Here is a 12,526-nt window from a genome sequence, read left to right on the forward strand (position 1 = left end):
AATTTATTGCCACATACTTCTGTTGTGGCTTAAAGTGGAGGTTGATAGGGTCATGATTAGTAAGGATGTCAGTGGTTGTGGGGAGAAGGCAGCAGAATGGGGTTGACTGAGAATAAATCACCCATGATTGAATAGTGGAGTAGATCCGATAGTCCAAATGCTCTTTTGTGTCTTAAGACCACTTTATCCAGTTAACAAATTTCATTGTGAAGTGAAGTTCATCTATAAATAGTTTTAACAAGGACCTGCAGCATATGCAGTCTTGCGTTCTCGGTAATGTAATTGTTAGCACAGTGCTGTAACAGTTCAGAGTTCAATCTTGACGTCCTTTAATTAGTCCGTATGTTTTTTCCCATGGAATGTCTGGGTTTCCTCCCACAATTTAAAAATGCACTGGATAGGTAAATTGGTCATTGTAATTTGTCCTGTGCTTAGGTTAGGCTTTAGATCTTTCAGAAAAGACGGAGGGAGGCAAAAAGAAGGGGCATGGCACTGCTGACATGACTGCAGAAAAGTCAGAGGAATTGTCAACTGAGTCTCTTTGGGTGGAAGTTAGAAACAGGAAGGGGTCAGTAACTACTGGATGTCTTTTAATAGACTGTGCAATAGTAACAGGGACATCAAGGAGCAGATAGGGGGACAGATTCTGGAAAGGTGTAATAATAACAGGATTGTTGTGGGAGATTTAAATTTCCCAAATGTCGATTGGCATCTCCCTGGAGCAAGGGGTTTAGATGGGGTAAAGTTTGTTAGGTGTGATCAGGAAGGTTTCGTGACACAAAATGTAGATAAGCCTACAAGAGGAGAGGCTGTACTTGATCTGGTATTAGGAAGTGAACATTGTCAGGTGTCGTATCTCACAGTGGGAGAGCATTTTGGAGATGGTGATCGCAATTCTATCTCCTTTACCATAGCATTGGAGAGAGATAGGAACAGACAAGTTAGGAAAGTGATCAATTGGAGTAAGGGGAAATATAAGGCAATCGGGCAGGAACTTGGGAGACATAGATTGGGAACAGATGTTCCCAGGGAAATGTACGGCAGAAATATGGCAAATGTTCAGGGGATATTTGTGTGGCATTCTGCATTGGTTCCATTGAGACAGGGAAAGGATGGCAGGCTACAGGAACCATGGTGTACAAAGGGTGTTGAAAATCTAATCAAGAAAAGAATTTTACCAAAGGTTTTAAAAAAAAAAACACTAGGTAATGATAGAAATCTGGAAGGTTCTAAGGCTGGCAAGGAAGGAGCCTCGGAATGAAATTAGGAATGCCAGACAGGGCCATGAGAAGGACTTGGTGAGCAGGATTAAAGAAAACCCCAAGGCATTCTACAAGTATGTAAAGAGCAAGAGGATAAGATATGAGAGAATAGAACCAATCAAAGTGTGACAGTGGAAAAGCGTGTATGGAACCAGAGGAGATAGCAGAGGTACTTAATGAATACTTTGCTTCAGTATTCGCTACAGAAAAGGACCTTAGGGATGGCTTACAGTGGACTGAAAAGCTTGAGCAGATAAGACATTAAGAGTATGTGCTGCAACTTTTGAAACGCATGCAGTTGGATAGGTCATCGAGACCAGATGAGATATACCCCAGGCTACTGTGGGAGTTGAGGGAGGAGATAGCTGAGCCTCTGGCATTGATGTTTGCATCATCAGTGAGGGCTGGAGAGGTTCCGGAGGATTGGAGAGTTGCAGATGTTCCTTTATTCAAGAAAGGGAGTAGATATCCCAGGAAATTACAGAGTAGTGAGTCTTCATTGGTTGGTAAGTTGATGGAAAAGATGCTGAGAGGCTTTTGGAAAGGCATAATATGATTAGGAATAGTCAGCATAGTTCCGCTATCCAAAGGTAGAGCATTCCTATGAAACAGTTTGTGAGCTGGAATTTTGTAAAGTGAGTAAGCATTTACCATTTGTTTCTATGGGGGGGGGGGGGGAATTGAATGTTCCCAGACCCAAAAAAACCTGCAAAATCATGCCAAATAACACATAAAACCTAAAATAACAGTAACATGTAGTAAAAGCAGGAATGATGTGATAAATACACAGCCTGTATAAAGTAGAAATCATTGCAATCATTGTAGTAGTTCTGCAATCATTGCAGCACTGTCTAGCGTAGTGAAAATCTCATGCAGGTGCTCTTGGTGGAAGCACTCTCTCCAGTAATCTTTAAGCTTTGAAGCTGCCAAATCATACCAATAACACAAAAATACACAGCCTATATAAAGTAGAAATAATGTATGTACAGTGTAGTTTCACTTACCAGAATCAGGAAGTCAGCGAGCACGCTGATAGTGTGTTAGGCTGAGTGGCGGGAGTTTGGGGTGGTGGGAGGTACAGGAGACTGGGGAGTCATCTTATTGTGTTTCCATCAGGGCAGGCAGGTAACTAACGTCTTCTATGTCTTGTCTGCCTTGATGTCAAAGGTCAAGGTTTATCTGCTGTGGTTGATGTGGAGGGCTTGAAAAACGACAGTATGCTTGCCTTGTGCATTTCTCTATCATGCAGTTCTTTGTAAGCACTCAAAGCATCCTGCAAATATGCTCTAAACCTACGTACCCTATCAAAATTAGTCATACTTTTCTTCAATCATTGCAGCATTGTCAGTCACAGCAAAAATCTCAACGCAGTTGTTTCACGTTTAGTTCCTGGATGACTTCACTTTCGGGCAGTTCGCTACTGTGTCCAGTTTTGATTGGTATTCTTTCTTCTTGTAATTGCATCAGCTCTTCATCTGTCAGTTCCTGGTCATGGGATGCCAAAACCTCTTCAACATCTTCATCAGCTTCCACAAACCCAGCCTCCTTAGCCAAACTCACTATTGCCATATTGATGGTGGGAAGCCTTTAAAATTGTTCACTGCTTCAGGACGTAGTTTCCTCCTAACGTCATTTCTTATCAAGACTAAGCCTATCAGGAGCACCTCCAATGTTTTATATTGTATTTTGTAAATTTTATATTGTACTCCTTCCAGAGTTTCCCTCCCTGTCAATGGTACTTACAATAAAATGCATCATGTTTTGCGTATCGTAAGCCTTATTGTAGCTATGGCGGCTGGGATACAATTCCGGGGTGAGGAGCTTGGCTGCTTTGGGGCATGCTGCCTTTTTTTGTAGAAGTGAAAACACTCTTCTGTTAGCAAAAGCAGGTAATTAATGTAGGTCTTTCGTAACAGTGAGGTGTCGGAAAGCGAACATTCGAAAGGGGGGGGGGGCAGCTGTATATGGATTTCAGCAAGGCATTTGATAAGGTACCCCATGCAAGGCTTATTGAGAAAGTAATGAGGCATGGGATCCAAGGGGACCTTGCTTTGTGGATCCAGAATTGGCTTGCCCACAGAAGGCAAAGAGTGGTGGTAGACTTGGTCATATTCTCCATGGTGGTGTGCCTCAGGGATCTGTTCTGGGACCCCTTCTCCTTGTGATTTTTTTAAAATATAAATGACCTGGATGAAGAAGTGGGGGGATGGGTTAGTAAATTTGCTGATGACCCAAAGTTTGGGGGTGTTGTGGATAGTGTGGAGGGCTGTCAGAGGACATCAATAGGATGCAAAACGGCTGAGAAGTGGCAGATGGAGTTCAACCCAGGTAAGTGTGAGGTGGTTCAGTTTGGTAGGTCAAATATGATAGCAGAATATAATATTAATGATAAGACTTTTGGCAGTGTGGTTGATCAGGGGTATCTTCGGGTCAGAGTCCATAGGACTTGCAATGCTGCTGCACGGCTGACAGTGTGGTTGAGAAGGCATACGATGTATTGGCCTTCATCAACCGTGGGATAGAGTTCAAGAGCAGAGGTAATGTTACAGCTCATTATATAAGTTGAGTGAATTTGGCCTTTTCTCCTTGGAGCAATGGACCTGATTGGAGGTGAATATGATGATATGGGCATTGATCATGTGGATAGTCAGAGGCTTGTTCCCAGGGCTGAAATGGCTATCACGAGAGGGCACAGTTTTAAGGTGCATGGAAAAGTAGGTACAGAGGAGATGTCGGGCAAGTATTTTGCACAGAGAGTGGTGAGTGCGTGGAACGGGCTACCAATGATACAATAAGGTCTTTGAAGAAAGCCCTGGATAGGTACATGGAGCTTAGGGGAAATAGAGGGATATGAGTAACCCTGGGTAATTTCTAAAGTACATGTTCGGCACAGCTTTGTGGTCGAAGGGCCTGTATCGTGCTGTAGGTTTTCTATGTTTCTAAATTGGGGTTGCTGGGTAGCGCTGTGAAGGGATTCTGTGTTGTATCTCTAAATTCTGTGCCACCATGGTACACTCCATAGTCTCAGTATGTCCCATAGCATTTGTTTCAGTCTCAGCACTTGTATCTGGTGTCATTAATTTACTGCTGAGCAAGTTCAATGCAATTAAACTGCTTCAGATGTAGGATTTCAGTTCCTTGTCTGTAGAGATGGTGATAACTGAGTTCAGTTGATCAATGTCTATTTTACTTTTCAGCTTGCTGGCCTAGACTTGACATCGTCTTCAGGTGATGCCCAAAGTGCTGGAGGGGCAGGCAGTAAGTAGCAGCTCCACTGAAACTTTTTTTTGCTACACATGCTATACAAAATGACGGCATAATTTATCTAGTTCAGAGTATGTATACACTTTTCAACCTTGAAATTTGTCATCTTCCAGGCAGTCACAAAACAAACAATGGAACCCATTAAAAAAGCACATAAGGCCTTAATGTACAAACAAATTGTATAAACAAAAATGTAAACAAATAACACAGCATTGGCTGCAGGCCAGCTCAGTGCTGAGCTGAGTGCTAATCGTTGCAGGCCACAGCTGCAGAGTCAGTACAGCACTGAAAATATTCAAGTTTGCTGTGGGCTGTATCAAAGGTGATGATGAATCAGCATTCAGGTGGGAGATTGAAAATTTGATTAAATGGTGTCATAACAGCAACCTCTCACCTTGTGGGCAAGACCAATGAACTGATTGTAGACTTCAGGAGAGTGAAACCAAAGGTTCATGAGTATTTATTGGAGAATCAGAAGTGGAGAGGGTCAGTAACTTTAAATTCTTTAAACTGTAAATTGGGTGTCACAATCTTAGAGTTCCTGTGCTGGATCCATCATATAAAAGTAATTGCAAGTACAGCATTAGCAGCTCCTCTATTTCTATTAGCATGTCATCAAGAACCTTGACAAGCTTCAATAGATGTGTGGTGGAAAGTGTGCTGACTGGTTGCATTATGGCTTGGTATGGGAACCCTAATGCCTTTGAACAGAAAATCCTACAAAGGTAGTGGATTCAGCCTAGTATGTCACAGATGAAAACCTCCCAACCATTGAGCACATCTACAAGAAATATTGCAGTAAAAATGCTGCATCCATCATAAATCTCACCATCCAGGCCAAGCTTTTCTCGTTGCTGCCATCAAGTAGAGATACAGGAGCCTCAGTGCTTACACCATTGGGTTCAAGAACAGTTACTAAACTTTAACCATTAAACTTCTTGAACAAAAGGATAACTACATAGATGTTCCCACAGCCAAGTATCTCACTTTAAGGACTCTGCTCTTGCTCTTTCATTGATCCTGTTTACAGTTACTGCTCTATAGATTTGTTGAGTATACCTGCACAAAAAGAATCTCAGGGTTGTCTGTGGTGATATGTATGCAGTGATAATTTTTACTTGGAGCCTCATGGAATAATGGGCTGAACACTGGGTCATTCTTTGCCCTTTGCCTTGATTAAATTGTGCTAGCGGTGGGGAGGGGGTGGGGGGAGGGTAGTAAACAAAATGCCATGGAACTTTAACTGCTCAGTCCCCAAAAGTGAGTCCATAGCTGTGGATCTGAGGAAGTGAAGCCTGTCCAGGAGAGCCCAATGGCTTCAGGTGATGCCCAAACTGCTGGAGGGGCAGGCAGTAAGTGGCTCCTGAATCTGGCAGCGAGGGACCTGAAGGCTTCTGTAGTAGTGAGAAGAGAGGGAGACATAGACAGGATACCTGTCCAGGAGAGTGGACGCATATGCTATTAGACTATCTAGTAGTTTCAATAGCTGTTTACAAAACATTGCTGTTGGTTGCGAGCAATCAATATATTGTACTAATGCTAAAATGGAAGTTCTCTCGCCCTCGCTCTCTCTCTCTCCCCCTCCCTCCCTCGCTCTCCCCCTCCCTCCCTCGCTCTCCCCCTCCCTCCCTCGCTCTCCCCCTCCCTCCCTCGCTCTCCCCCTCCCTCCCTCGCTCTCCCCCTCCCTCCCTCGCTCTCCCCCTCCCTCCCTCGCTCTCCCCCTCCCTCCCTCGCTCTCCCCCTCCCTCCCTCGCTCTCCCCCTCCCTCCCTCGCTCTCCCCCTCCCTCCCTCGCTCTCCCCCTCCCTCCCTCGCTCTCCCCCTCCCTCCCTCGCTCTCCCCCTCCCTCCCTCGCTCTCCCCCTCCCTCCCTCGCTCTCCCCCTCCCTCCCTCGCTCTCCCCCTCCCTCCCTCGCTCTCCCCCTCCCTCCCTCGCTCTCCCCCTCCCTCCCTCGCTCTCCCCCTCCCTCCCTCGCTCTCCCCCTCCCTCCCTCGCTCTCCCCCTCCCTCCCTCGCTCTCCCCCTCCCTCCCTCGCTCTCCCCCTCCCTCCCTCGCTCTCCCCCTCCCTCCCTCGCTCTCCCCCTCCCTCCCTCGCTCTCCCCCTCCCTCCCTCGCTCTCCCCCTCCCTCCCTCGCTCTCCCCCTCCCTCCCTCGCTCTCCCCCTCCCTCCCTCGCTCTCCCCCTCCCTCCCTCGCTCTCCCCCTCCCTCCCTCGCTCTCCCCCTCCCTCCCTCGCTCTCCCCCTCCCTCCCTCGCTCTCCCCCTCCCTCCCTCGCTCTCCCCCTCCCTCCCTCGCTCTCCCCCTCCCTCCCTCGCTCTCCCCCTCCCTCCCTCGCTCTCCCCCTCCCTCCCTCGCTCTCCCCCTCCCTCCCTCGCTCTCCCCCTCCCTCCCTCGCTCTCCCCCTCCCTCCCTCGCTCTCCCCCTCCCTCCCTCGCTCTCCCCCTCCCTCCCTCGCTCTCCCCCTCCCTCCCTCGCTCTCCCCCTCCCTCCCTCGCTCTCCCCCTCCCTCCCTCGCTCTCCCCCTCCCTCCCTCGCTCTCCCCCTCCCTCCCTCGCTCTCCCCCTCCCTCCCTCGCTCTCCCCCTCCCTCCCTCGCTCTCCCCCTCCCTCCCTCGCTCTCCCCCTCCCTCCCTCGCTCTCCCCCTCCCTCCCTCGCTCTCCCCCTCCCTCCCTCGCTCTCCCCCTCCCTCCCTCGCTCTCCCCCTCCCTCCCTCGCTCTCCCCCTCCCTCCCTCGCTCTCCCCCTCCCTCCCTCGCTCTCCCCCTCCCTCCCTCGCTCTCCCCCTCCCTCCCTCGCTCTCCCCCTCCCTCCCTCGCTCTCCCCCTCCCTCCCTCGCTCTCCCCCTCCCTCCCTCGCTCTCCCCCTCCCTCCCTCGCTCTCCCCCTCCCTCCCTCGCTCTCCCCCTCCCTCCCTCGCTCTCCCCCTCCCTCCCTCGCTCTCCCCCTCCCTCCCTCGCTCTCCCCCTCCCTCCCTCGCTCTCCCCCTCCCTCCCTCGCTCTCCCCCTCCCTCCCTCGCTCTCCCCCTCCCTCCCTCGCTCTCCCCCTCCCTCCCTCGCTCTCCCCCTCCCTCCCTCGCTCTCCCCCTCCCTCCCTCGCTCTCCCCCTCCCTCCCTCGCTCTCCCCCTCCCTCCCTCGCTCTCCCCCTCCCTCCCTCGCTCTCCCCCTCCCTCCCTCGCTCTCCCCCTCCCTCCCTCGCTCTCCCCCTCCCCCCCCCAGAGCAAACAAAAGCATACAGGTTTTTAGTTAGTTTTTCAACCTCGGAGAGGAAATTGTACATTAACTGTGAAGGAATAGAGCTGATAAGTGATTGTTAATTAACATGTGAATTTAATCTTCATAAACCATAATACTTAGTTCCCATGCTATCATTCAAGATAAATGCCACTTATCTGTGGATAAATGGAAACTGAGTATAGCTAAACATAAAACAAGTACATAAAGGGTAATACCTTAAAAACAAAGGCTATTCAGCTACAATGAGCAGAAACATGGTCCTGGAGTAGTAAACATTGAGTGCAGTTTGAGGTATAAGATCATTCTTTAAAAAGATTTCATAAAGTGTTGTTTGGCATTTAAAGCAAGAGCTAAATGGAGAAGTGCTAGAGGCAGTACTTTTGTATCCATTTTTAGTTGAGGTAGATGAAAATATACAAAACTTTTATGGTATGAGAAACTCGGGAAAAATTAGTTGTAATTTTCCAGCTGTTTCTGAAGGGGGCAGGGAGAAACCTTTACATTTACAATGCTAATTTACCCAAAATTTTATTCTATTTGGTGAACTGAATACTTGGGTAAATGTGACACAATAGTTCAGGAGTTTGTGCGTGTCGGATATCTGACTGGCCTAATCCAGGCTGTACCCTATAGACATTCATCTTGACTATGGCATTTATAGTCCTCTTCCTGAAAGATGAAGGACATTAGAACACCACTGGCAGATTCTCTACAAGTTGCACACTTTGCTGAATGAAAATATTCTGTTACTGTATTTAAATTCTTGAACCATTTTAAACATATCCAATATTATTTTTCTTAAACCATTAAGGAAGGTGAAACTGTTTGAATGCATATCTGAATTGACTAACTAAATGTCTTTGCTAATATTGTTTTAATTTTTGAATTTACCTTTCTCTGGATCTTGTACAGTAACTATTTTATCTTGGAGAAACTGAATATTGTTCTTGGATGTGCACAAGTTGATCTGGTGCTTGGAAAAATTAATCTTTTGAATTAGGAACTGTTTAAAAGACAATTGAATTTTTGTAAGTGAACATTAAGTCACTTGTGTTACATATTTTTAGTGTTGTATGTACTTTTATTTTAGAAGGTCGTTATATTCCTCCACACCTAAGAAATAGAGAAGCATCCAAAAATGGTAAGTGTGGCATTCTCAGCTCATCTTGAATGACTCATGAAATGAAATTATTTTATGGCAGTCCAGTTATTTGGAGATCAGGTATTTAAGGGAGTTGTGTTGGATGGGAAGAAGGGTGTGTGCACTTCTGAGATTTGTATCCAAACTGCTGTCTAATGTGGTTTTAAACTGCATGCAATGCTTTTGAGCTTGTTGCTTTTGGATTGTAAGGCATTTTTTGTTCTCATAAAGCTCTAGTTTCAATTAATACTTATCTTTTTGTCTTCCATTAATTTCTTTAATATTCATGTGACACTTGCGGTCTTGCCTGCCAGCAGCCAACTTGAATGTCTTGGCTGTGTGCATTTCTCACACTTTCTATGCCAATTCTTATCTAAGTGTTAGCAGAAATTTTGACCCAATCAGGTTTATTATCAGTCGTGAAAGTTCTACAGCAGTGCAAAGATGAGTACTAAATTGCAGAAGTGCAGAAAAGCAGTGTTCATCAGAAACCTGGAAGAGGGAAGGGCTGTTATTAATACATTCTGTGGCTCTTCTGCTCCTTTTGGCATTGGTTTATTATGCTCATGGGCTGAATTATGGTGAAATGCTTGAATTCTATTTGTACAGATCAGATTATTGCACAGTGGATTGATGTAGAAGGTAAAAATGCAATAGCCTAATAGCTACAGATTGCAGTGTGGATAGGCTGTAAAATAGATTGAGACCAAGACTCACCATATCTCAGTAGAGATACAATTAATTGTCTTACTATGGTAAGATTAAAAAGCTGTGCTTGAGCCTGGTGGTATGTGCTTTTAGGCTTTTGTTTTGCCTGCCTTGTAGAAGACGAGAATGTTCTGGGCGGGGTCTTTGATTATGACTGTGATTGACTGTGGTCGTGAGGGTACAGTGAATACATTTAGGAGTTGAGGACCCAATGTTGTGGTGCACCAATGATGGTTGTGTTGCTGTCTATCCTTGAGGACCCACATTTTGAATATGCCCATGAAGGTGGGGAGCATTGTGATGCTACTGGATGAGTCTGTAAACCCCCTGCAGCCATTTGGAATCTTATGTATTGGAGCCACCATACCAGACTGGTGCATCCTGTCAAATTTGCAGCAGGCTTTGATGTACCAGAAGTCATAACAAACTAATCCACTAAAGCAGCTAATCTGTCTTCTGTATACATCCTGATTATGAGGTGTCACTGGTGAATTTGTGCTGAGTCAGATGAATGCCAAACTGTAATTGATGAGTAGCAACCTGGCATTGGTGTTTCTGCTGTCCAGGTGGTCAAAGGCCAAGTGGAGAGCCGGTAAGCTTGCATCTGCTGTGGACCTATTGTGGTGGTGCAAATTGCAGTAGGTCTCAGTACTTAGGCAGGATTTTTTTTCAAGCCATTACCTCCCTCTCAAAGCACTTGATCACAGTAGAGTGTCGACAGATGATAATTATTGAGCAAGTTCATTCTTCTCAATGGCACCATGATGCTTGCTTCACTTTTAAAACGGGTGAGAATCTCCGCAGTAGTGGGTGGTTGAAGACATCCTAGAACACTTCAGCCAGTTGGTTGACATGTGTTCTTGGTACTCCGCCAGCTATATTATCAGGGTCTGACACTGAGTTCTCCCTGTTGATTATCTGACATACCCTGAGACAGGTCACAGGATCATTAGACGTTGTAGGAATTTGCACAGGTGTACTTCCTCTTTCAAAGTTGTGTGCCCAATTATAGTTTCTAACTTCATACATATTGCCTTTTCACTCCCATGATGGCTTTGTTGGTTGTACCTGGACTTGTAGGGTTCTGGCTTGCTGGTCTTGAATGCCACATACCTAGCCCTTGGCAGACAATCTCCTGGTTCATCTTCTGGTCTCAAAGGCGCACACTTGTTCTTGTAGGTCTTGGAGTTGGTGGCGACTGTATTAATTCTGTTCCAAAGATAATCACTGAATATGGTCCAGTTTCAACGCAGCCCTGTAAGTGCTCTTCCACCCTCCTTAACCATACCTTTGGTTCTCACCACTGGGGCTGTGGTCTCTACAAAAGAAAGTATTTGTTCCCCTTCCTGGGGCTGAAGATTGACAGGTTCTTTAGACCAATGCTTTACATCCTGGGGTCTTGAAGTGGTTACTAAGATGCTTATTTACTAGCATGGATTTCTGGATTCTTGATAATCAGGATATTATACAAACAATGCTGCTATTTAGAAAAAGGAGATGGCAGGAAACTATCACTTGATGTTATGATTCTATACACCACCAAGTTCAGGAACAGTTATTGCCTCTCAACCATCGGGCTTTTGTACCTGATGGGATGCCTTTGCTCAACTTCATTGTCCCATTAATTCTATTGTGGTTATTAGTTTTCTTATGGGGCATACTCATTAAGTCTAATCTCAGTTCTGTATTGTGACACATGTACTTAGAACAATTTACTTTGAACTGTTTGAACATTATTGCTTCTAAACTTAATTGTAAATTCAATTTTATGATTAAGTAATAGAAAGGCATTTTTGTGAATTGCAAGACCATTCAGGCAGTTATGACTTCAGCAATACAGGTAGTCCCCGAGTTAAAAACGTCCGACTTAACAAACAACTCATACTTACAAACTGAAGGAGGAGAATGCCGTCCACCATTTTAAGTCATTGCTGTTGACACTGTTGTGTAACTTTGTATTTGGCTTAAATTTTTCTTAGCAAGATTCACCCTGAACCCCTCCCCCGGTTGGCTGGTGGTGCTGTGAGATCAGCAGCGGGCTCGAGAATGGGGGTTCCCAAGTTCGATCCACTGACAGACCGCTCCCGAGTGCACCGGGTTGATATCGAGTTCACAACTCAAACCTTTTTTTTTAAAAAAAACACTGCCACCTCCAGTTTAAATTCCCACGTGGAATATTGAGGAGGATTAAATACCCAAACCGAGCACAGCCCCCACTTGTCCCATTTAACGTGCAGTGAACTTTAACGTGGGAAGTGATCGTGATTGGAAATAATAAAGCGTTTGGAAAGAGGTGAAACGTCATTGGAAAAGCATTAGGCTACAGTTGGTCAATGATCGGAACAACTTTAAAGGGTAAAGGATAAAGTGAGAATCATGGAGCATGTGAAAGGCCCTGCCCTGATGAAAGCTACAATTATTACTAAGCAACGCAGTGGTTTAATTACTGGAATACACATGTTTCTTAAGTGTTTTATATGCCTAGAAAGGTAATATATATACTATATATTAAGACAAACGTTTGACTAACTGACGCTAAATAATACTGGATGTACCTGTTCCGACTTGTGTACAAATCTGACTTAAAGACGGACTCAGGAACGGAACTTGTTCGTAACCTGGGGACTGCCTGCAGTTAAAATCTAGAGTTTATGGTCTGGAAGCTGCTTTCCAGAAGTGTTTTGAGGTGTAACAAAGTTTGCTGCACAAGATGGTAGGAGACTGAATTTTTGGTATAGACAAAGGATTGCCCAGTTGAGTTGGATAAGTTAATCTGGTTTCGGAATTGGTAACTTTGGAAATGGGGATCAGTGCTGGTCTCAACTGTTGATTCTGTTGTCATTGAAGGGATGAGGTTTATTGTAGCTAGATGTTACAGATAGAAAAAGACAGGTTGAATGAGCAAGAAGTTGTTAGATT

At 45.6% G+C, this 12,526-nt stretch overlaps 1 protein-coding gene across 4 annotated transcripts in view; it reads left to right on the top strand.

Annotated features, from left to right (window-relative positions):
• ddx3xa (DEAD-box helicase 3 X-linked a) overlaps positions 1–12,526 on the top strand; it is a 56,617-nt gene that overhangs the window by 9,463 nt on the left and 34,628 nt on the right. For 3 of the 4 annotated variants that reach the window (XM_059968267.1, XM_059968266.1, XM_059968265.1), the window contains exons 2-3: positions 4,460–4,520; positions 8,849–8,899. In XM_059968267.1, the coding sequence (XP_059824250.1) occupies positions 4,460–4,520; positions 8,849–8,899 (112 nt within the window). Of the gene's footprint in view, positions 1–4,459; positions 4,521–5,823; positions 5,879–8,848; positions 8,900–12,526 lie in introns of those variants that run through there. The other variant, XM_059968268.1, reaches the window with a different exon arrangement.

Source organism: Hypanus sabinus, chromosome 4 (assembly GCF_030144855.1).
Source record: "Hypanus sabinus isolate sHypSab1 chromosome 4, sHypSab1.hap1, whole genome shotgun sequence".
Classification (NCBI taxonomy): domain Eukaryota; kingdom Metazoa; phylum Chordata; class Chondrichthyes; order Myliobatiformes; family Dasyatidae; genus Hypanus; species Hypanus sabinus.